Source organism: Melospiza georgiana, chromosome 2 (assembly GCF_028018845.1).
Source record: "Melospiza georgiana isolate bMelGeo1 chromosome 2, bMelGeo1.pri, whole genome shotgun sequence".
Classification (NCBI taxonomy): domain Eukaryota; kingdom Metazoa; phylum Chordata; class Aves; order Passeriformes; family Passerellidae; genus Melospiza; species Melospiza georgiana.
Genome location: NC_080431.1, coordinates 18928394 through 18954399, shown reverse-complemented (window position 1 = coordinate 18954399; position 26006 = coordinate 18928394). Strand labels below are relative to the sequence as shown.

The window sequence follows — 26006 nt, the reverse complement described above, 5'->3', positions numbered from 1 at the left end:
GTTCCTCTGAAACAGATCAGGATTGGTATTTAGCTTGCAGGGGAATTCTAAATTTTCAAAAAGTTCAACACAGTTTTATTATAGCCTGTCCTTTGAACAAGCAGAATTCAATTACAGGAGTTCTTGAATGGCACCCAGTCCCCTAGCTCAAGGCAAGCCAGCGAAAGTCTCCTCTGAACAAGCATCAGTTTTCCCTGCAGACCTGAGGCACCTACATGTGGAGCACCTGCTTTCTCTCTGCTGACATGAGAAGAAACAGAGACATCTAGGGCTTACTGCCTAAGTTACTGCAAGAACTTAAAATTTAGGTGCAAATTTTACATGTTTCATTAAATGTAGCATATATTCCACCCCTTAGAAGTTATTTCATGTGTGATGCTTTATTCTTGTGGCTTTTGTCAATTCTTGTGAATTGAAACCAGACTTCCACACTGAGCTGACATGCTTTTTTTGTTTTTATGAGTCGTTAGACTAATATAAGCCTCCAAGAGGGCACAGATTTCTGACTGATTTCTGCACTGACATGCAGACCAGACTATGAAATCACATGTTTTGAAAGCAGTTCTGCATATAATTAATTTAATAATCAAAGACTGCTGGCCTTCCATAATGTGTTCATTGTTCTTTAAGCAGAACCAGCTCAGCTGTTTTCCAAAAGCCAAGATGTATTTTGAAATGAATGATGGTCTTAAAAAACATCTTCACTGACTACAAACCTTGGGATGCTTGAAAGGTAGAAGAATCAACTTGAAGTCACCTCAGCTGGATAAAATAGTGACTGGAATTCCACAACAGCCAGAATATAAAGCATTTAATTTAAAAGAGGCAATGCTGGAATCCTAATTTTGCCTGCAACTAAATTTGCTTGTATGCTTTTTGCTGCATGCTAAGCATCACTCATTAAATGTAAGATCTCCATCTGAAAGGTAATAGTGCCTTTCCATCATACAGAATGTCCTATCATACTGGCAAAATGGATTTTTATTGAAGATGTAAGTAGTGCTGCAGGCCTGTGATGGAGCTGAAGCTGAATTAGGTTACGGGTGCAGAGGAGTGGTTCATAACTGAGACTCCTTGGGGAGTGGGGAAGGTCCCCCTGGAAGGTAATCATGCCTAGGCCTCAGATGGCTTCTCTTGCTTCCATTTTCACCCCTTATGAATTATTCGTCCCTGCTAGTTGAAAAGGTCATGGGTCAGTCCTGCTCCAAATCCCCTGGATTTTGACAGAAAAAGCATCTCATGAATAATGAAGCATGGCTTTGTGCACACCAGGGTAACAGCTGAGTGGGGAAGAAAGGACCCTCCCCACAGAGGCAACTTTTGTGTGTGTTTTGAACAACTCATGACCATGCACAAGAAGCCAATTTGTATCTGCAAGTATTAGTTCAAGCTCCTAACCAGAGGACACATGTTCAGGAAAAGCTGAGAATAATGTCTTGAACGCTCCCAATCCCAAAGATTGACAGTATTTGAAATGAAAAATGTTCCTTGAAGTGTCTTGCTATATAAATCATTTGGAAGTGTGTCCTTATCAGTTATTTAGAAGTGCTGAATTTTAGCTGAGAAAATGTAATAGCAGAACTCTGGTTGAGCCTTGGCTGATAACCTAAATGTGCTGACCATGAGAGGCGTACAGATTATACCTAAAATCCAGAGACTAAAAATGAACCTTGAATTTTCAAGTGCACAACAAGCTCTGAGAAAATAAGTCAAATTCAGGTATTTTTCAGCTTTGGCTGGGAGTCCAAATTCTATCCAATCTGCTCTGTTGGTGACTGTGAATGACAACTGACTGGATACAAGAGCGAGACAAGTGAAACCAAGGGCAGCTATTTCAGGAGGTGGCACCAGTCAAAATGGCAAAGTACCTGTCTTTCTGTAATTCAGATCAAAATATGTCACAAAAAATGCATCAGAGCTTTTGCTAAGGTATAATATAAATGAATGATTTATCCTTGTGCATTTCCAATTCTATTCATAGTTATTTATAATTCCAGACATTGCCTATTGTAAATATCTTGTTGCGGAGGGGTAGTTGTAGGTGGGAAGGAGTTAACTTCTTTTAAACAGAAATTTTTAGGCAGGAATGTAAGCAGCTTTTTTTTTTTTTTTTGCTACCAATAGGTCTCTGAATATGCTCTGTGCATGTTGGGATATATTTCATTATTTGTCAAAACTGTTGCAAATGAGGCTCATGAGCTGATTCAGTCTATGGACTGATTACGTAAGCTACCAGGAATCCAGGTCAAAGCAAAATTGTCTTTAGGGAACTACCAGGTTAGAGACAGTGTCTTCTCTTTTTGCTACAATATGCCTTATCACAAATATTTTGAAAGATTTTTCAAGAACCAGATAAATCCTAATTTTTTTACAGGAACTAGGAAGAGAAAGTTGTACTTTAAAAGGGTTATTCAACTGTGCGTGAAACCCCATTGCCAGTAAAAGAAAAACAATATGTTTTTTTCCAGATGCTCCTCAGGGTAGTAACCTGAAAACATTTTGCCACTAAAATAACTTTTGCACACAGCTAATCTTGAGGCTTTACAGTACCTGCCAGTCACCTACTGGTTTAGAAGTCTCAAGAGTAAGTGAGACACTGCCTTGGTATTTACCCCATGCCATAAAATCCTGTTCATCTGGCACACACTATGTCTACATATGTATGACATTTGAGCAGAAATTACTAAAGTGTGTATTTTCCTCTTTTTTTTTTTTTTTTTTGCTTGGAGGGTGTATTTGTTTACCACTATTTTCTCCCTGGATGGGGACTTCCTACAGGAGGCATTGCACAGAATCACAGAATCACAGAAATTCAAGGTTGGAAGAGACCTGTAAGATCATCAAGTCCAACCCATGTTCTAACAATTCAACTAGATCATGGCAGCAAGTGCCACATCCAGTCTTTTTTTGAACTCTTCGAGGGATGATGACTCCACCACCTCACTGGGTAGATGATTCCAGTATCTGACCACTCTTTCTGTAAAATACTTCCTCCTTAATTCTAGCCTGTATCTCCCTTGGCGCAGCTTGAGACTGTGTCCTCTTGTTCTATCTGTTGTCGCCCGGAGAAAGAGACCGACCCCCAGCTCACCACAGCCACCCTTCAGGAAGTTGTAGAGAGCGATGAGGTCACCCCTGAGTCTCCTTTTCTCCAGGCTGAACAACCTCAGCTCCCTCAGTCGTTCTACATAGGGCTTGTGCTCCAAGCCCCTCACCAGCCTCATTGCCCTCCTCTGGACACGCTCAAGCATCTCAACATCCCTCCTAAAGTGAGGGGCCCAGAACTGGATGCAATACTCTAAGTGAGGCCTCACCAGTGCCGAGTACAGGGGAAGAATGACCTCCCTGCTCCTGCTGGCCACACCGTTCCTGATACTGGCCAGGATGCCATTGGCCCTCTTGGCCACCTGGGCACACTGCTGGGTCATGTTCAGCCGACTGTCAACCAGCACCCCCAGGTCCCTTTCCACCTGAGCACTGTCCAGCCACACCGTCCCCAGCTTATATCGGTGCAGGGGGTTATTCTGGCCGAAGTGCAGGACTCGGCACTTGGATTTACTGAAATTCATCCCATTAGATTCTGCCCATCCATCCAACCGTTCCAAATCTCTCTGCAGAGCCCTAGGTCCCTCTAGCAGATCTACACACATTCCCAATTTAGTATCATCAGCAAATTTACTAATAAAAGACTCTAAACCCTCATCCATGTCGTCAATAAAAATATTGAACAGGATCCTGATGATTTTGTTGTACAGTTATCAAAAGGACAATTCTGAGTGTGGGATTAAATTAACATCTTTTACAGGTCAAGCTTTCACTTGAAGCCTTCCTGTGTCTCTGATTGATTTTCATGTTCTTTGATCCCAGAATTTCAAGAAACTATTTACTACAAACCTATTTAAAACCTTGTGGTGGAGAGCTATACCCTGACTATAGTCTGAGAGAAACAAGGCTGAATAAAATATAATTCTCATGATGCTCATCCACATGATGCTTAATTAGTCCTCATTTGGGGGAGCTGAGAAGCTGTGAGCCATAATAATCAGTGCTTTTATGGATAGTAATGTCAGATGAATCTTCAGAAGAAAATGACAAAAATATTTGGGTTTTTTTTCTTCTAACTTTCAGGCATCATTAGATTGCAGGATAGGGGAAATGGAAGCTCAGGAAATTAATTTACTTGACTTCTCCAGTTCTTTGCATAGCTCTATGAGCTACTGAGAGAAGATATGATTTAGAGTTTTTGGTCTATTACAAACCAAAAATAATCAGGGCCAACCTGGTCCTAGAAAAAGCTTGCATAATACTGTGCCTCACCTTCATCCGCAGCCACAGATACTTGCAGGTTGTAAGAACCCCTCAGTAAATCATATAAATTTAGCTCCAGTCTTTGCAGGAAGGAACTGGGTATTTATGCAGCTATTTATGCAGCTGCAGCTGTTATCCTGCACATTTGTTTGTTTTTCACACACACCGTTATGGAAAAAAAATCTTCCTCTAGAATTGGTAAGTCCATTTCAGCCCCCACTTTGATAATTAGCATTTGATGAGGCTACTTGATCTTGCATGTAACACTTTTCATCAATACTTGGTGTCACTACCAGGCATTAAGTGCTAATACATTATTTCTAGGAACATTAAGGTTCAGAATGATTGCCACAGTCATTGTTTTATGGAGTCAGCAAATTAGAGAAACGAGTCACAGGAATCTTAAAGACCTTTAGCCTGTTTTTATGATATTTCCAGAGGATGGTATGTCAACTTATGCGAGCTGAATGGGTGTTTTTTCTCTTATTTTAAAGTAATATTAAAGAGAAATTTAAAGTAAGCTGTAAATATGCATTCAAGACATTAAAAGAATTTTTCCTGAGAATTAATGAATGTGATAAGTGCCCTGTGGTGAGAGAGTGCTGGATTTTCTTTGAAGTCAAAACTGAGAATTCTGGCTGATTTTCTAGATGATAGGAACATTCATCTGATAGCAACAATTATTTTTCAGTGAAGGCTACTGCAACCTGCAATATCATTTTACTCTGTTGCTAGTTTTATCACTGTCTTCTAGACTTCTATTCTGCTCGAAGACTGAATCTCTTGATTTTGCAAGGCACTTTCACTAATCCCTACAGGCACCCTGTCTTTTCAAATTAAACCACAAATGTGGCCTTAAAGTACTGGTGAAAATCTAAAGTAAATCTGCAAGGGAAAGAAAAATATAATTTATGGTGGAAGTCCAAACTAGTCATTCTTATCCTTCCATAAACATGTGGATGGGAAAAGAGAAAGTGAATGAGTTTGAGAAGATGTTTCAGCCCAGATGAGTAGTTGTTACCTTTAATTTCCTGATGTCTCTGGGCTTGTCAGTAATATTTGAGGGGGAGTAATGTTTCAGTGGTCTTAAGGAAGCTGTTGTGTTTACAGGAAAAAAAAAATAAAAAGTCCTTTTAATATTATTCTCCAGTCCATGAGTACATAATCACCTACTACACCAGAGTAGCTGGTGATAAAAACAGAGGGCACAGCATGAGCTCGGAGTGAAATACCTGTCATGCAGCACCATGGTGCCTGTGTGTATAGTCTGGGAGTTTTACTCAGGATTTAGCCTTACACAGTACAGGTGGTGCTGCTGTGCTACCAATGGTCACCAAGAAGCAGAAATTAGTGCAGAAGGATCTGGAGGTGACTTTCAGCACACTTTTGTGCAGCTGCTTTTCCCTGCTGGCTGGCATCTGGGTCTGTAGTGTCCAGAGGAAAAGAGCTGCTGCTGTTGAGCTGAAACAGTGGTGAGTGGTGCTTGGAGGATGCCAGGCTGAAGCGGGAGCATGAAGAAGTCAGATTTTGCTCTTCACAGGCCTAAGTAAATGGGATCAGAGTTGGCAGTGCCTGGTTCAGAAAAGTGCATGCCACCATTAAACAGCCTCCTAATCAAGAGGTGTGCATGTGTGATCACCCAGGAGGAGGTCACATCTGGAAATTCAATGGCCAAATGTTTAAAGGCATTAGAGGCACATAGGGATAGAGAGGAGCACCAAATGGTATTTTCAGAAGTGACTCCTATTACTTAAATTGCAATAAAATCTGTGGGAATCAGGCAGTGAAGTACTTAATGCCACTCTGAGAAAACTCTGCAAGGTGCCTGTTTTTATCAGTAAGTGCCTATGTGCCTCTTAAAATCCTGGCTGTCAGAGACATCTCCTACCCGTAAGGCTTTAGCAACACTGAGTAGCAGAGATTGAAGAAGGATTAAGACACAAATGCTGCAGTGTTTGAGCCCTCCCTGTGTAATGTCTGTGCATGGCTCTATTTGTGTGTCTGATGCCACACAACGAAGATGGATCATGTAGGCACATGCCATCAGAAGGCAAGGATGTGGCACACAGACTTCCTTAAAGGTAGCAAAGCAGAGAACAAGAAAATCAGAGCATTGTCTTGGATCCCATTCCCCTGAGCAGATGAAGAGGAAAGGAGGACATATTTAGTACCTTGTTCCTTAGATCACAGTAGCAAAAGTACAACCTGGCTCCAGGGCTAAATAAAGAAGGAAAATGTACTAAGTCCTTCTACCAGCTGCGGTAGAGAAAGGCCTGCTGTGTTCTCCAGGAGGATTATTGGTATTACTAGTTACTGGGGAGATGTACATAAAATTGTGTGAAGAGTAGAAAGGTAAACTTCCAACTCAGGTGATCAGAAGTATAAAGAAAAGAACTACAAAGAAGTATAAAGTATAAAGAAAGAGGAGATTATTCTTTTGCAAAAACCAGTCTCTTCAAAATCTTATTGCAAATATAATCTTGCAAAATAATCTAGCAATACTGTATTTTGTGATATGAGTTAGTTAGTAATACACAGGAGACAAGAGGACCTTGAAAAAATCAGCTTAGAAAGACTTCCCCAACTGTGTCAGGGACTGTAGTTTAAATGCAAAGCTGGTGAACATTCAGATGCATAGTAGCAATCAAGCAGCCACCAAGAGAATACAGCAAGGAGCACAGAGACACATGAATCTGAAGAGCAGAATACTTCTGTGACAGTAAAAGTCAAGATGTGAACAGAGGAGCTGAATTCAATGTATGGAAGGCCAGCAGGTCCTGTGGAGTAAAACCTGATGATGAAAAGCAGGGTCATAGACAGACTGGAAAGTACACAGTCATATCAAAGCCTGTAGGGAGAGCAGCTAAAGAAAAACCAGAGCACAATCAGGAAACAGTTGCTGATTTAGAGTTTGGATGTACAGGATACCAGGCTGTACAAAATGGCAAAAATGAATGGTTTGTAGGTGCCAGGCTGGCACCAGATGCAGTAATATTGGAGTAACCAGATACAGGCAAACTGAATGTCAGGTAGATAGACATATACAGAACTGTGGAGACATCTTTGGGATTATTCAAGGGAAGAAAGCAAAATTGTCATCCAGCAATGGTGAATGGCAGTTACATTACTTCTTAATCCCTTGGACTATATGTTAGTACAAGCATAATAGGAAGCACTTGAGATCGTCAGTAATACAGAAGACACAGAAGGCCCTTTTGTCAGTGCAAACAGGCAAATAGATGATGCTTTGACTACTGCTCTGTTCTCTTGGCTTGAACTCATCACTCTGCAGTCAGACGGGCTCAGCCCAGGGTGCCTGCAGTGGCGACTCCAGCCTGGGGTAGCTGCACCTCTGCAAACTGACTTTGCTGCAGTGTGCAGAGGGAGGATCACAGGAGCTAAAGAAATGTTAGCATGTGTCTCACAAGAAAGATGAAGCATTGGTCAGCTCCCAGAGCTGGATATCATTGCTACTAGTGGAATGAGTCCTGTGATTGGAGTGCTGGCATTAAGGGCTACAGGCTTCAGGAGGAGGCAGGACAGGTGAGGGGGAGGTATGACACTATAAGTAAGGGAGAGGTTTGATTGCACAGCCCTTAGAGTTAGTGATGATGTGGTGAAGAGCCTCTGGGTGAACACTGGAGGGAAGGAAAACAAAGCAGGTATTGTAAAGAGTGTTTGCTACTGATTGCCCAGTTGGGATGTAAGCACCAGTGAGTTATTCTATAGGCAATTGGGAGAACTCTCTGGACCAGTAGCCCTTGTCATTATGGGAGATTTCAAGTTCCCAGATATCAACTGGAAATATCATACTTCTGTGACAAGTCTTGGAAATTCTTGAGGCTTATAGAGAAAACTGCTTGTCATTCATATTTAGAGAGCCAACTAGGAAAGATGCCCTCCTGGACTGACTATTTGTGAATAGAGCAGGACTCATCAGGGATGTGACAGTAAGGCGGCTGTCTTGGCTACAGTGTTCATGAAATGGCTGAGTTGAGGATTTTCACTGTAAAGACAGAAAAGGATGGCAGAGTTGCTTCCCTGGACTTCATGAGAGCAAACTTTATGCTATTCACGGCGTTACTTAGCGGTGTGCCAAGGGAATCTGCTTTTAAGGACTTTGGAGTCCACATCTGCTGATCAGTATTTAAGACTCACCTTTCAGAAGCACAGGAGCAGATAACTTTACCATGCTGTGAGTCAAGCAAGCAGAGCAAAAGGCTAGCTTGTCTGAACAGGGAACTCCTTGTGTGGATCAGGAGGAAAAAGAAACTGTATGACCTCTGGAAGCAAGGTGGACATGTCCTTAATTGGTCAACCTTGAAGTGGTCAGCTCTGAGTGCAGAGCTGGGGTTCATTTACACAGGAAGAAGACATGAAAGTCCAAAGCTCAATTATAGTTGAAACTGTCCAGTGTTGTTTCAAATAACAAGAAGGGCTTTTTTTTCAGATGAGGTCTAAAGAAAAGATTGGGCTGATACTTGGTGACTTGGTGAAGGTGGCAAATACTTGATAGTGCTTGGTCAATCTGACTAACAGGAATGAAGAAAAAGCAGATGCATTCTATGCACTTTTTGTCTCATTCTTTAGTAGACCTACATCTTCCCAGTCCTCTGAGTTGGAGGACCATAAATGTGAGAACAGTGACTTTCTATTTGTGAACACTGGAATTGTAAGAGACCAGCTGTATCAGCTGAATGTTCACAAGTCCATGGGGCCTCAGGGATTCATCCAAGTGTTCTGAAGGAGCCAGTGCATGTTGTGGCAGGAGCCCTCTCAATAATCTGTCAAAGATCTTGCAGGTTTAGGGAGGTCCCGCTGATTTGAAGCTTGTTATGTTATTCTAGTTACAAAAAATGTAACTACAATGTTATTCTAGTCTACCAAAAAAAAGGCATGAGGAAAGACCCAGGGAATTACAGACCTGTTAATTTAGCCTCAGTTGCTGGAAAAATTATTGAGATTATTATACTGGGTACTACTGAAAGGCATTTAAAGAATGATACAGTCATAAGGAACAGTCAATATAGGTTCATAAAAGGGAAGTCCCATTAAACTGATTTGATATCCTTCTATAATAAGGTCACCTGTGTAGTGGATGAAGAGAAAGCAGTGGATACAGTTTTCTCAGGATTTTAGTAGGCTTCTGATACTGTACCTCAGCATCTTTCTGGACAGATTGCTCAGCCATGGAATGAGTGGACTTGTGATGCACTGGGTGAAGAACTGGCCAAAGGCCAGATCTCAAAGGATTGCAGGCTACAGCTGGCTGTTGACAGGTCACCAGTGATGTTCTTTGGGGCTCAGTTTTAGGGTCAGTTCTGTCATATATATATATGCATGTGTGAATATATATATACATATATATATCTATGTATATGTATATATATATATACACACACATATGCATATATATCAATGATCAGGATGCAGGAGTTGAATGCACCACTGGCAAGTTTGCTGATCATACCAAAGTGGGAGGTGCTTTTAACTCTCTTGAGAAGGCACAAAATATCTTGCAGAGGGATGTAGGTACCCTGGAGCATTGGCCAATGATTAGCAGGAGGAAATGTAACAATTCAAAATGCTGGATTCTGACCCTCCTGGGATGGTGTAAAGCCAGGCACAAGTATGGATGAGGAGAGGAGTGGCTGAAGAGCAGCCCTGCAGAGAGGGATCTGGGGGATGCTGGTGGACAGCAGGCTCAGTGTGAGACACCAGAGGGCAAACCCCATGCTGGGGTGCATCAAACAGACCATCACCAGTCACCCAAAATTATCCTGCTGTGTTCAGTGTTGGTGTGGCCTCACCTGGAGCACTCTGTGCAGTTCTGGGCCCCACCATGGAAGGAGGATGTGAAAGTCCTTGAACACATCCAGAGGAGGACAACAAATCTTGGTGAAAGGACTGGAAGGAATGTCCTAAGAGGAGCAGCTGAGGACACTGTGCTTTTCTAGTTTGGAGAGAAGGAGGCTGAGGGGTGACCTCATTGCTCTCTGCAGCTTCCTGAGGAGGGGAAACAGAAAGGGAAGCACTGAGCTCTTCTCCCTGGTGTCCACTGACACAATGCAAGGGAGTGGTCCTGTGGGAATGCCCCACAGGAGATTCAGACTGGACATTAGGAAGCATTTCTTTACAGAGAGGACGGTCAAACTCTGGAACAGGCTTCCTAGAAAAGTGGTTGATGCCCCAAACCTGTCAGTGTTTAAGAGGCATTTGGACATGTCCTTAATTGGTCAACCTTGAAGTGGTCAGGCAGTTGGATTAGTTGCAGGTCACTTTCAATATACATATTGTATTCTACTCTATTCCATTTTGTCCTATTCTATTCTTTCCTGCTGTGATCTTCCTGCTGTGATCTTCCTGTTGCACCCTGAGGCTGTTCATTCAGATCTGTTTTTTCATGACATAAAATCTGATTTTTTCCTAGCAAGGAAGGGTGGGGACTGATGCATTTTCTGTTTTCTTAGAGACTTTCTCTAGTCCAGAGCAGGCATACAGTGGTAGCACAACACAAAGTTTGAACTAGTTGATTTCTCATTTATCTCTTGGATGAGGTAGCTGCCAAGTGTCTCAGCCCAACATCTTCTGCAATCCCTAACTCCATTAACCAGTTCAACATAACAAATGAGGGATCATTCTCCAGCTATCCCTAAATTTTTTAGTGGGCTGATGTGTTTTTTCTGTAAGTTGATACTAGCTCACTGACGTGACAGGCAGTATTAATAAAGCCTTAGTCACAGAGCTGGAAAGAATGCTTTTTACACATAGGACCAAGAGCTGCCTGGATCCTTCTTTGTTTGAGCAAGCAGCCAGAAAGTTTGAGGAAATAATGAGAAAAAGGAGATGTACTTGTCAATACGATTTCATGATTGAGTGTAGATGTTGGTGAGAAATGAGACATCTTGCTGCTTTTTGCCAAAAGCTTTAGAATCACAGTGCTGTGTTTCCATGTTTTGCTGCACAATTTCCTAATGATAATGTGTTCATAAACAGCAAAGCAATACAGCTCCGCAATGCACTGTCAAGACAGAACAGTAATGATTATGTGGCTTCTTTGGAATAAGATAACCTTGAAATCCAGTAATTAAGTAACAATGTGTGTCTTGGTTAACTCTGTGTCTTGGTTTAATTCAGTGTCATTTTTAAGTACAAGAATTGTCCCCATGTTTGTGTTCCAAAAATCAATATTTACTGTTTGTTAGATAGAATTTTAAAACAGAAAAGCTGTAGTGGAGGCCTGTGAACTTCTCAGGATCTTTGCTGAGTATAACACACCCTGCCTGAACCTGCAATTTGTGGGTATTGGTTCCTACTTTGTACAGCCATTCTGCATATGGACATGTACACAGCATATGGTGAGATTTATGAGAAAACTTTTTGTTCAAGTAAACCACTACAAGTCCCATCAGCCCAGCTCTGCCCTGTCTGCAATAAAGATCTGTTGCTACAGGCCTTGGCATTAGTTCAGGAGACGTTTCCAGTCAGGATTCATTTTTGACATAGATGAATGAGGACTTTGGTGAGACAACTCAAAAAGAGATTGCCCTATATAATTTGGCTGAGCATTAGGCTTTGAGAAATGAATGATTACATTTAGAATTGCCTTTCACATGAATGGCTGGAGAAGATCTGTCCAGCTGTCTATATGAGAGATTTATTTTCTGGGGTAAAAGTGGAGTGAACTACTTTCTCCATTCAGAGAAAGCTTTGGGTTGAGTAGTCACCTTCTTTTGAAGGAGAAGAATATTCCTGATGATAAAAAGAGTACATAGAAATGAGAGTGCATTTTGGAAATTGAATAGTATCTTCTTCTCCAGAGATCCATAACCACTACCAAAAGGGTACCAATTTAAAAACAAGTTTTTGAGGGGAAAAGGTTACTTTTATCAGAGAAGATACTACTGCAGATGCACATGCTGAGCTGACTTTACAAAGCAGTTAAGTAGTTTTACATTGTAAAACTTTTAAGATGCGCCTACAAATAAAATTTCTCTGACAGGTACATGGAAATTCTGCTAATCCTTTGTGTCAGAAATGTATTTTTGGAGTGTGTAAGGCTAGAATAAGCCTTTTTTAAGGCAATATAATGAAGTTAGAAAATCTAGGAATTTATAAAATATGTGGTTTATTCTTCTATGCCTTCACCCCATAGAAATTTAGGAAATTATGAGCTTCTTCTTAAATCCTTGTGTGTTCTTCTTTGTGTATTTTCAGGATTCCTCTTTGATTGGAACAGCCACAGTGGCTGGTCCCAGGACAAGTGCAATAATTGGAGATCAGGGAACACCACCGAAGGTCCAGCTCCCCCTCAATATGTAAGCAGCTCATCTCAGTCACTGTGTACTCTTTGTTTCCAATTGTGTGTGTGTGTGTGTGTGTGTGTGTGTGTGTGTGTGTGTGTGTGCTTGAAACCTGAATGCCCAAATCTCAGCTCAGGTGCATTCTGAGAAGAGAGAGATTGCAATTTCAAATGTGAGGCAGCCTCTGCTGAAATTAAAAAATTAATAGAGAAGGGCAGGGCAAGACTTCCCCCTTTCTGTGTGAGCCCTTTTAGACTTTATTTATTGTAACTGTATAGATCACTGTGAAGCAAACTGAGTACCTCTGAGCTAGAGAAAATCTTTCATTTAAAGCTCCTAAAAAGGTGTAGTCCCATGCAATCAAACACCTGATTTATTCACAATTAACCAGAAAAAATGGCTCAGTTGCACTTTTTTGGTGCCATCAACAATGAACGAACAAGGCAATGAATGAACTTCACATCTTTGGCATACAGTCTTGTTGAATAGTGCGTAGAATAACAGAAGGTTCACAGAACAAATAGATTTCATATTTGGCAAGTCTCTTCTAGCCTGGTTGGTTTATCTGATACTTGTCTAATTAACTACTGAATCCTCTCCTTTCAACACATATACCTCATAAAAGCAGGACAACTATACACACACAAACACATATGCGTATCCACATTTTTGGGTTTTATGATATAGCTAAAACAAGGTCTGAATTCACAAAATCCTGAAAATAATAGATCTTCTTTAAGAACAATGGGGGTGTTTAATCAGAACCAAACAAATTTCTTCTTAGCTACTTGAGATCTTTATACCTGAGAGATGCCACACATCCCTGAGTGCCCCATGGAGAGGTGTCACCATTGCCCTGTGCTCACCCTGCACAGCCTGTGTGGCACATAGTGGGGCACGTGTTTATTGCAAGATTTGCCCTGACTAGGAAGCGATAACTGGCAACATTTGAAGTACCTGGTTGCTGAATCAGGACATTTTCCAGCTCTCAGGCAATGCCCCTGACTCCATGCCTCAGCAAGCCTCCCCTGCTCCCTCCCATGCTTCTCCTGTCATCTCCCTTGTGAAGCAGCCTTGTAATCCGGTCTGTCATTCTGCATTTACGAGCCAAGTTCCAGTCAAAGAAGATGCATTATTTGAAAGCTGTAGCAGTAGTGGGGAGGTGCAACTCTAGACAAAACCCTGGGGCTTCTGCACTGTAAGCAGAGTCACAGGCAGCTACCCAAGGCCAAGAACACTTCACACTTCAACCTTTTTTCAGGGAATTTCTAATAAACATTTTGGGTTCTTCCAGGTCCCACTTCCAAGCCTTAGCCTCGCTGTTTCACATAGCCCAGAATAATCTGATACTACATTTTGCAAGATTTCAGATTGTTTTTTTAACACTTTTTTCTAGGCTGTACAGAATTAGCTGGTGAAGTTTCACACCTAAAATCTAGAGAGCAGTGAAATGTGTCCAAATCCAAAGACTTTGCCTTAAGGCAAAATCATCCTCAGCAAATGGGACCACTAGACCTGATTTCCTGCCAGAGGAAAAACCCAGAAACAAATCCTGGGGAGGGAAGCTGCTGGCAATCAGATTGTTTTCAGCCATGGATGAGAGCACGCATCTCCCCCAGCTCTCCCACAACCGCCTCCCTGCCAGGAGTGGAGTTTATGCCTGCCCACAGGCTGGGCCTGCCCCTGGCTTTGGAGAACCCTGTGCCTCTGCAACTAAAGAGGAGACCCCCAGGGATGGGCCTCCTCACTAGCCCCTTGCACAGGAGATGGGATTGCTGGTCCACAAAGAAAGTACTGGTCACTTGTGTTGTGCCAGGGTCACCCTACATGGTTGTCACACAGAAGCTTTCATCACTTTAGCCATACAGAGGTTGGTCTTTCTGGTGTGGCATCTGTGCTGGGCTGTTGTACACCTTCTTTTAGTCTCTGCAAGGATTTCAATGCTCTATCCAGAGGATGTTTAGGCTCATTGTGATATTGGATATTCAGACTTAGTGGTAGCTGACGTGGGGGAATTTGCTGGGTGAAGCTAGTAGGAGAGAACAAAAAGAAACTAATAGGAGATCTGAAGATAGCTGCAAGGCACAACAGCCTATGATCCACTTAGGGTAACTTTGCTTGCACCTGCTTCCAGAATCTCCACCTGTAAGTTACATTATTACATGTAGCCCGTGGGGAGAAAAGGCTAAGTGAATCTATCTAAAATGCTCTATCCCTGACCCCCTGCTTTACCCATAGCTTCTGAATCTGAACCCTGTGTAAGCAGCAATTTCAAGAGGGACAGTCAAAGCCACATTCTCTGCTCCCTTGAGTGAGTGCAGTCTGGCACTTTCTGTTATGTCCTTGCAGTGCTGAAGGATTAGCACTGAAGCATGCAACCTTATTTCTTGTCAGGGTGACGCATTTTAATGTCCTTCAGATCATATGCAGCCTCATGTTTTCCATCAGGTGAACAGCTACAGACCTGCTCAAGACCACCCGATTATATAGGCTAAAAAAAGCATGTGCAGGGTGGTTTCTCACCTCTGTTGGCTAATGAAATATAGTTTCTGATTAGCTCTTTGTACCCCATGCATGTGGTAAACAGAGCCAGGCACATCAGCCTAAGATTCCCCAAGGAGCTGTTACCAAATAGTTCATATTCTGCTCGTCACTGCTGTTTATTTACTACCTTCAGAATAAAAATAAGGAAATCTATGGTACAATAAAGAAGTAGAATCAAGAAAAATAACAGGATTTATTCCTCAATTATATTTCCTGGAGAGCAGAAGTAAAAAGTCATGTATCATTTTTATTGGCTGAAAATCTACAATTACAACTGCTATAGTTTTGGTTTTTTCTCTGGTTCACTGCTATAAGGTGGGCAGCAATCCTCTTCTCACCCACCCCTGAGTCTAAGAGCATTCTGCTGCACTTTGTAGTGCAAATGCACTTTCTCTGTTTTCCCATTTCTCTTAGTCTATGTTCACTGCCTGTAAATCACAAATAAATAAAAAAAACTCAGGAAGGCACAACCTTGATCAAGAATTACCAGAAATCCCTTTTTGTATCTGGAGAAAAGCAATAATACAAAGAAAATCTGGTATTTACAAAGAAAGTGTTGTTCTGTGTGTGCACTCTTTCTATTCTATCCCGGCTTTCCATTATTTCCCAAAGTGCAAGCAATCATTCTTAATTTTCAACAAGAATCTCTCTAAACAGAGAGTGTCTCTGTAGGGATTTTAAGCTGTAGTCATTTCACAACACTAGACACATCCCTGAAGTAGTAACAGAAGAACAAAAGAGAGATAAATAGAAAGACTCTAAACAAAGGGAATAAATAAAAGCTGTAATTAAATAAATAAAAAATTTTACATATTGGATCCTGTATTAAAGATTTATTAGTATACTTGCAAGACATTCAAAACCAAATTCTACCACGTCACTTACTTAAATAAAAAATCCTCTGCAGAATGTGGCCCTTTCTCACTTTTTGTTTTACCAACATAGTACAAGAATTACCATACTAGATCAGAACAGTTTGGTGTGCTGTTTCTAAACTTACCCAGCATAAATAGCATTGAGAAAGCTGCAAGAAAAGCTTTTGAAATAGCCTACCTATTTTGAAATAGCTTACACATTTATTTTCCTCTTAAACTCCACAACAGAGGTGGATCCCACCTGAAGCAAATGAATGTATATTTCTTCCAGATGTCAGGATTTGCAAAGCCCTCTTACTCCAGCCCTTGTTACTCTGGCTGTCACTGTAATTGTCATGTTTTTCTGAAACTGTTGATACGTCCTTAACTTGGGTGCTGCTTTGTGGCACTGTTTTGGTCTGGTTATGCCCTGGATGAGAAGCATGTCTCATCAACTTCTAAATTACCTTTTACTCTGATTAGTTACTCCCTCATTGTCTTAGAATCCAGTCTCTTCCCTTCCCTGTTTGTGAAGCAGCCTGTAATGGTGTCCCTTTTTAACCTCAACTTCTGAGCAGCTCTCTCTGCTCTGAGGGGCTGGAGCTGGAGCAGGACAGGTGGTGGCTGATGTCACCTGTGTGCTCTCTCCCTGTGTGACCTCTCCCCACAGCTACCTGGCCCTGTATGCCTACAAGCCTCAGAAGAACGACGAGCTGGAGCTGCGCAAAGGGGAGATGTACCGCGTCATTGAGAAGTGCCAGGACGGCTGGTTCAAGGGCACCTCTCTGAGGAGTGGCATGTCCGGGGTCTTCCCAGGCAACTACGTGACACCCGTGTCAAGGTGAGGACCACCTGCCTCTACTGGGGCATTCTGGATGGCACTGAAAAAATGTAGCTCTGCTTTTAAATCACATTCCTCTTCCAGAAATTCTCTGCACTGTGGACTTCAGTAATGAGACTTGCTGGTTGTAGCATTTGAGTGATCCATGTCCTCAGGACATTGCACCAGTTGTATTAGATGATGTATTTATGACCTCTGACAGGCCCAGGTTTTATTATTGTAAAGAATCTGTTGGCTAATGGTTTTATTGTTATAAAACTACTGGACACGTAACAAAATTAAAAACACTCGTGTTTTGCTTTTCAGTAGCTCCTCATCTCGATTTTGTTCTTCCTAAAGCAGAGATCTGGGATAGTTTGGATCTGGACTAATGTTTGAACAGTTAAAATTCTAAAGTGGTAGGAGAGCTAAGTAAATTGTCTGATTTTACCTACCCCCGCCTCAGCTGCAGCAGATGAGAAAAGGAAAAAAAGGCATTTTTGAGGGAGGAATGCCATTTGTCAGAGTTCAGTATTTGACAATACCATATCAAAGCTGAGAAGCTGAGAAGAAAGTCCATCTCTGTGTCCCAGACTGTTTGACCTACATGTTCCTTGCAGGTAAATGCTGGCATATGTATGCCCGTATCTCCTTTAGAGCAACTGTGGATTGGCAAACTGAACTCATTCCTTCTCATGTGCTCTCAGTCTCTCCTCCCACACGCACACAGTCTCCACCATCTCTGACTCCTCTCCAGAAAAGGGCACCTCACAACTCAGACACTGTTGATCTGGAAAAATTGATCCAGCTTTGTTGCATCTAAAGTTTGTCAAGTCTGCCGCCATGTGTCCTGAGTAACACCAAAAGTTAAGAACAAATCAGAAGGCAATAACTAAGCCTGCTGACAATCCTAATATTGCATTTCAGTAAGGAAACCCCAAATATTAATTCACTGGTTCTTCACTGCTCATCAACCTAAAGGTATTTACCTTATTTTATAGAGTCCCTTGGCTGCCTTTGCTCCTTGCCTCTTCAGCTCTTAATTAGTGAGGAGGTTTGTGCTGAAGGGTCGGTTATCTGAATCAGCAAGACTTTATTAAATGCAGCATGTCACAGCTAGAACAAGACAGAGAAGTGCTAAAGGGCAAAAGTGTTTTCCACAAAACCTGAAAACAGCATTATGATTATATTTATGATCCTGTGGGCTAATTAAATTCCTGTATAAATCACCCTCAGTGAGAACAGCAATAAAAATCTGATATCAACAAAATCTCCTATTTCCACTACATTCAACATACATTGTTCCCCTTTGACAGAAAAGCAGAGGATTAGATTCATACATGTTTTTCTGCCACACCCTACAAAACCCAAGGAAAAGAAGTTGTGAATTTAATAACACTGAACAAGATTTATAAGCTGCCAAAACACGTGTTTGAGTGGAGCATTACGGAAAAAGAACAAAACTCTTTAGATGGGCAGACAGGCACAGGGCAGCAGAGAATATTTGCCACATCCAACATCTACCCATCTCTGTTGGATTCACAGATAGTTTCTGTACTTGTTGGTGTGCATGTTTGCCTGAACACAGCTCTCAGTGGACTGTTAGATGTGCTTTTCTGGCAAACTGAATCTAGTGCAGATGGCCAAGCCAGCTCCAGCTGAACCTTCCTGCCACCCTGCCAGCTCTTCACAGCAGATGACAGACAGTCAAGATTTCCATCTGGTGGGATTCCCAGCTTTTCCCAACCTGGGGACTTATAAAAAAAATTGAAGAAAATAAAAAATCAGATTTATTTAGCAAAATGTAGTCCAGACAAACCTTGTACCATGAGATGAGTCAAGTCAGTGATACCACAGTGATGTCTTTCCATACATCTGTAGGAGGAGGGAGGATTGGACAGGAGGCATAGCTATTTTTTGCCCTTTTGGACCATATCCTCCAGCCTGTGATTTGGTCTTTTTCCATCAGAATTCCACTCTTTAGGCTTTCCACTCTTTTCTTAGAGTTATTTCTTCTGTCACCCATGTCCTCTGAACCAGACTGTTCAACATACTCCTTTCTCCTCTTCTCCTCTCTGTCTTCCCATGCCGTCTTGAGGACCCAGAGTTTCTCCCAGTTCTATACTCCATAGATGACTATTAATGCTTTTTCTGTTATTCTCTCCTCTCTTGCTAAACCCTTGCACTGCCTCATTTCCACTTCCTCCATTTTACTTTGTTCTGCCTCATATCTCTGTGCTGTCCTTTCCTGCAAGAGGACCTTGGCGCAAGAAGCAGCCCAGGAGAAGAAAACAGCACAAAATGATCCATCTGTTTCATGGCATCTACAGCTGGGGAAGGCAATCATTCAGGAACTTGAGTGAGAAAGAGGTGCTCAGCAGCAGCTGAGTTTGTCCACTGATGTCTTTCTGTCTTCCTAGGTGTCCTTCTGTCCTAGTCAGAGTTTTTTGCTCAATGGTAAGAGGATCCAGACATGCTTTAATTGAACTCAATTCATAGGAGAAAAAGCCTTGTCCCTCCCCTCTGCAGGGACTTGGCCACTCAGGTGAAATTATGCCTGCAGTTTCAAGTGAGGAGTGAGAGAGGTGTCAACAACTCTTTGGACTTCTTTTTCATTCAGGTCAGCTGCATTCCTGTCCCTGTTGCATTCTCTTAGCAAATCTAAGCTAGGGCTGGTTACATCAATAAGGTGAGTGTTCAGCCAAGCCCAGTCAAGTCTGCAGCTTCTCAGTCCCCTTCCATAGCCACACACAGATTGTGTTATCCATCTTTGTTTCTCCCTGTAGGGCTGTATGCAGGTTTGGTCCAAAGAAAAGATCTCTGAGTCTGTTTTAATTATCACTCCATGTGAAATAGCCTCTGGCACACAAAATGACATCTGGGAGATACCCATTTCCTCTGAATTAAGATTTGTGATTTTACTAGAAACTATTCAGACAGAAATATAGGGTAATAAAAGACATGATGAGAAAAATTATCTTTTCTATTTTTACCCTGCACTTCTTCCCGTAGAATAAAGGGGTGAAAATATCCCCCAGCTTGCTTATAAATGGGTCCTATAAAGATAAATATATATCCATGTGGAACCCAGGACATCCCTCTGGCTGTCCAGGATGGCCAAGACCCCTGCCAGGGGCCTCAGAAGCCCTGGCATGGAGTCCAAAACACCTGTGGTTTTGATTATGACCCGTGGAGCAAACTACCAAGCTTATATGAAGACCATCAAGCCACAACAGTTTAAGTAGAATGATAGTGAAGTTATCACAGGGTGGAAAAGTGGTTTTTGGGGTTTCTAGAATGGGGGTTCAGGACGCAAGATGGAGGGATCTGGGTGTGTCCAGCCTTTCTTCTTCTTCTTCTTGGCCTCCATCTTCTGATGTGATGTTGGCACTTTTAAATTGGTTTAGAGTAGAAGCTCACTGTCTAACATAGGTGATAGGTATTGGAAAGTAATTGTAAATATTGTACACGTAGTTTTTAGTATAAAGACATAACACCACCCTGGGGGCAGGCAGTGTGCCTGGAACTGTCCTGTTGGGCGGACCTCAGCAGGGCAGGAGAAATTTTTTATAGATAAGACGCAATAAACGACCTTGAGACCATGAACTGAAGAGCTCCGACTCATTCTTCAAGTGCTCGGGCTGGGAAGTGACTTTTAACATTTCTCGGGGTCACGGCGACCACCAAAAGATCCCGAGATATCAATACCTCAGTTTACTTTAACAACTGATAGGGTATTATGTTAAACCCCCTAAGTAACTGGGGGTACTTATCAGCACTGTGGTGGGGTATTGGGGTCTCTGCAGCATGCTTACAGTGCACTTGTCTGTCTCCGTGCAGGGTGCCAGTGGGAGCTGGGCAGCCCAGGAACAGCGGAGCTGTAGGAGCTCCAACCACAAAAGTAGCGCCAGGAGCCATCCACCCCATTGTGGGGGGTCACAGCAACGCCAGCACAGCTGCCAGGCCGGTTGTTCCCATCAGCGCGCCCCCGACGCACGGGCAGCTGCCGGCGGCCTCTCCGCAGCTCAGCACCTGCCTGCGGTACGCGGCCCAGCCGGCGGGCAGCCAGCCCCGCAGCGCCATGCAGATGGGTAAGTGCTCACCCTGCCTCCTGCCTGGCACCACTGCTGGGGTACCCCTCCAGTGCCACCCCCAGAATGTGCCTGCTCCCACTGCTTTCCTCCTCGCTTCAGCCCAGGCAGGGTGGAGCTGGTGCATTGGTGATAGAGTATGTTTGCTTTGCTTGTAATATTTATGGGTTTCTATTGATCTCTGGGAACCACGTTGTGTTTATCAGATTGTTCTGTTGCTACAGCTGAAATAGATTGTAGTGTTTACAAATATTTATACAATTTATCTGAGTGAATGCAAGCACTCTGTATACCAAGGAGAATAACAGTTCTGAGTCTGGTCAGCTTGCTGATAAAAAATACTGCCCTTATAGCAGTGCAAGTAATACATGCCTTGAAATTAAGAAGCATTTCATTGGGCTTCAGGGATGAAAGGTATTTATTAGGCAGAATGGAACCCTGTGTTAGTGGTAAAGCAAAAGATCTGAAATCTGCTGCCACCTTTTTGAAGTGAGAATAAAAGCTTCTTGCACCAGGGGGCCTCTGTTCTTTCTAGGTTCCCTTTCTGATGTACAGCACAATTTTCTAGAGTACAATTTATTCCCCTTTCCCTGATGTTAAACAGCTTCTGATGTTGAATAAAGTAAAAGCAAATCCTGTGGTGGAACTTTATGCAGCAAAATTTAAAACATTTTGTTTCTGATATTTTATAGGGATGTGAGCCATTGTATTTACAAAGATCAGTAACAACTGTGACTGCTCAAAACTGAGGTCTTAAATACAAAACAGAGCAAACACAAATGAGAAATACCCTGCAGAGTGAGTCATGAATTCATACCTTTTGAAGCCAGAAGGCATGATGATGGCCATCTAATCTCACCTCCTCCACAGTCCAGACCAAAGGGAAGAAAATGTAATCAAATACTTGAGAATCTCAGTCTCGAACAGTGGAGACTCCTCTGCTCAACAAACAGCGCAGGGCTGTGTGACAGGCATCCATGTCACACTGGGAATAATCCATTTATCCTCTTCTTCTCTACTGTAGAAAATGCTGAAGAATTTTTCTCTCAAGTCACACCCTTCCAAAAGGCCTCCTGCTCCCACAGCACAAAGGCAAAAATGTCCCCTTTTGGGTGCAGTGCTCAGCAAGTGTTCAGGTGCTCCTAGTGCCTCCTGTGCCCACATCACCAGGCAGATGACTCCCCTGAAACCAAGGTGACAGATTGCTCTGCCCCACAGGCCTGGCATGGCCCACACCTTCTTTCCACACCTCCAGCAGCTTCCCTGATTTAAGATTGCTTCTCCAGGTCACTGACATCTGTAAAGTGCCAAAGCACTGGCAGGCAGGGTGATCCAGGGACCACAGAGCTGTTCCAAAACCTCCCAAGCAGAGAGTTGTCCAACCTTTCCAGAAGGTTTCCAGCCTTTCCAGAAGGTTCACAAGATTGTTGTTTTAATTAAATAAATCTTTGCCAGGATAAATAAAGGAAGTTTTCGTGATTATCAGTAATTATCTCCACAATAGCTGTCTTCACCAGCATGCTGTGGACCAGAGTCCATGCAGGACAGGTCAATGCACTGACTTTTGGAAAAGCTTTTCAAGAGAGGCAAGCTGGCACAGTATTCAAATCACGTTTCTGTTGGCTTGCAATATACATGAGTAACAAATCAATTTGCTACAAGGCCACTAATGTAGGAACACACCCAAAACGAAATATGAGTGGTGTAGAACAAAAGTAGCCTTCAGTGAGCATTGCTAATTAATAGCATGTTTGATGCAGCACAGTCCAGATCCAGAGATCCCAGAGCAAAGGCATACATTGTAACAGTAAGCAGATGAAACTACAGAATAAAATGTGAGAACTCTACTCAGAGCTGATTTTTCACACGCCATTTCTTTTACTGTTTTTCATGTTTTATGTTTCCTTTGTGTCTGGGAACACCAAGTCTTGCATGAAAGAGGTGATGTACCTAATATTATTATCAAATCAGTGTTCTGCAACCAGGTACATGCAGAGAAATTCCATTTATGTGCTTTCTCTCTAAATTTAGGAAAGTCATTGCTCCCTACAAACAGTAGTTCAAAACCTAGATCCTACAAGTTTAACCATCCCCCAAAAAAAAGGTTACTCATAGGAAAATTGCTCATCACTCAGGTTCCAAATGGGAAAATCAGGAGGGAATAATTTCCAGATAATTAGTGAATACCTTGCCTGGCATTCTGGAAGTGAATTGCACTTCCAGAACATGTTCTTAGTAGTCCTGGGAGGGAATGATGATAACTAATAGTAAAAAGAGTCTTGAAGGCATCTGTAATAACAACTTTTAGGGCCTTCCTCATTTTACATGGTAAAGTGATATCAAGTTACAGACTGGCTAAATATAGTGTAGCTGATTTGCCATAAACATTAGTAAAAAAAGATGTTATAGAGGAGCTTCTGTAGAGGAGAATCATATAAACTTTGGAGGTGCTAATCTGATGATGACTGGCCCATCATGTTTAATATCACATCAGATAATAGGGCAGAAGGCTGGGAGATGAAATCCCCTCCTGGCAGGAGTGCTCAGCTGGTGTAGTGAGCATGATTAATGGCACTCTATCAATCTAATCCCTGCAATGGGTGCCACTGATAACCATAGGAATAGAAACTAGTGGTTTGAGTTGTTCTAGCATTGTTGTTTAGTTACAGATTAAGTGAACTCCAACTGCATAAAAGTTTGTCCTCCAGATGAATTTGTCAGAAAATGACAGATCAAAGTCAGTCAGAAATTTTCCAGTAAAATGCCACTTGGTCAAAGAAAAGTTGATTTGCTGGATTCAAAGATTTTTTTGTCAGGAATGAATACAGTTCAACCAATACCAACCATGAAGCTGTACTGGCTCATGTAAAGGGAACTGATGGCTTTCCAGAGCTGTTCTCCACAGAAGAGAACAGTGCAATGATCACATTCCATGTTTTCACATCCCAGGTGAATAACCTGATCAAAATAGAGTCTATTATGGGGTGAGTGAGCATGTTGTGCTCTGAAAAATGTTCAGAGGTTCAAATTTTGCACTGAGACAGAACTAAACAAGATTATGAAACCTTGAAATCAGTTATGCAATGGGCACTTTCCAGCCAGTCCTATTATTGAATCATTTATGTGAGGGAACGTCTGAGTATGGACTCAGCTTTTAGGCTGCACATACTTGAAGCGGAACTGTATTTAGGTAACACCTAAGCAATCAACCAAGCTGGGAGTCATAGACAACATCATTGTGGAAACAGACCCAGAGCTTAGTCACATTTTTTGCATCCTGAAGCATGCAACACGCTCTGGGGAGCTGACCTCATCAGTGTGTCACAGTCACCCTTAAATGGGCGAGCTCTAATTCCTGGTTCCCACTGCTTGCAGGCAGGATTTGCTTAGCAAGAGCAGCCAGACTAAAAGGCACTGCATAGTCCCTTAGGGACTTGACTGGCAGAGAGGAGGCTGAGCTCAGAAATCCTCCGGTGAATTTCTGCTTAATTTATCCTGTGCAGCACAGTGATGTGATGTTGGTCATTTTGTTAGGGCTGAAACAAGACACCTCCTTTTGTAATTGCTGTCTGCAGGGTCAGCGTGGATCATCTGGGCTAACCCCTTAGGCCCCGTGCTGCATTGCTCCAGATCCGATCACCTAAGGAGGAGGGCCTGGGGGTGCAGAAAACAGCTCAGCTGGAACGACATAATGTATTTTTAAAAGGCAGCAGGTTAGGTATTTATTTCCAGGCACGGAAAGGAATAGTGATTGTCATTCCCCAGTGGCATCACTGGGGGAAACAAGCCAATTTTGGTGACTTCGGGCAGGGCTTTGCAGCCAGGAGGGGAATTAGCCGAAAACACTTGCAGGGTGATACATCCTGGGCAAAGGCTCAGAGCTTATATCCCCATCGGGCCCTTGGCACCTTCACAGACAGAATCACAGAACACTCTGAGTTGGAAGGGACCCACAAGGATCATCGATGCCAACCCTCCAAGTGAATAATCCCCTAAGGGGATCAAACCCACGGTGTTGTTGCCACCGTGCTCTGCCCAAGTGAGCCGCGGCCACTGAAGGGCCCATCGGGGCAGTGCGAGGGCAATGTAACCGTGCTCTCTGCTCCTCCCGCAGCGCACCCGGCAGTGCCGGCCCCGGAGCGACCCACGGCCACGGTGTCGCCTCTGCGGACGCCCAGCTCGCCCTCCCGCCTGCCCGCCGCGGCCATTCGGCCTCACCCCGCCGTGTCCCCACAGCACGGCCACCAGCCGCCCGCCCCGGGGGCCCGGCCCCTCATCCCGCTCACCTCCGCCGCCGCCGCCATCACCCCGCCCAACGTCAGCGCCGCGCACCTCAACGGGGACGTGGGCAGCGGAACCCTGGGCGGCCCCGCCGCGCCCGGGCCTGCCGGCAAAGCCGAGGAGAGGAAGAACGAGAAGGTAAGGGCCGCCGAGCCTCTGTGTGCCTCTGTGTGCCTCTGTGCGTCTCTGTGTGCCTCTGTGTACCTCGGGCACTGCCGCGGTGCCCTTCCACAGGGCTGTTGAGGAGGCACTGTGTGAAAGCTGGGTTCCATCGCCAGACAGCTTGGGCATCCTCATCTCACACTATTTGCGCATTTAATCTTTCCCCCCACCACCATACTCCACACTGCCCTCGGGTTACCTGCTCAGGGATGGGAAACAAGGCTGGATGAGCTGAATTTGTGTGTTTCTGCCAATGATAAGCGCCGAAATGTGCAGACTTGCAGTGGTGCAGCGAGATGTAGCGGGCTCTTGGCCGTCAGAGCCGTATGGCCATGTCAGAATCCGTCTGCCTCCCTACACCAACGAGGCCGATGGTGGCACCAGCCACACAGCAGGTGCCTCAGGCCCAGTAAAACATTGGCTCCTGAGTCGTAGGAGCTGTTTTGCTCTTCCAGAAACATCTCAATTTCTTCAAGAAACTCTCATTGCCGTGGCACAGCCAAAGGAGAAGAGGGCAATGGGATACTGCTCGATGGGATGTAGGTACAGTGTACTGTAGGGTTAATCTCTGGGGAGCCAGCAGTGGGACTGATAGCTGGGTACGTGTTCCCTGGCACACCTTGCTAAGGAAAGCCAGCTTTAA

General features: G+C 43.3%; 1 protein-coding gene across 1 annotated transcript in view; it reads left to right on the top strand.

Annotated features, from left to right (window-relative positions):
- Positions 1–26006, top strand: part of SH3RF3 (SH3 domain containing ring finger 3) — a 247182-nt gene that overhangs the window by 186665 nt on the left and 34511 nt on the right. The window contains exons 5-8 of the mRNA XM_058018799.1: positions 12526–12626; positions 16680–16850; positions 20670–20920; positions 25035–25339. Coding sequence (XP_057874782.1) covers positions 12526–12626; positions 16680–16850; positions 20670–20920; positions 25035–25339 — 828 coding nt within the window. The remainder of the gene's footprint in view (positions 1–12525; positions 12627–16679; positions 16851–20669; positions 20921–25034; positions 25340–26006) is intronic.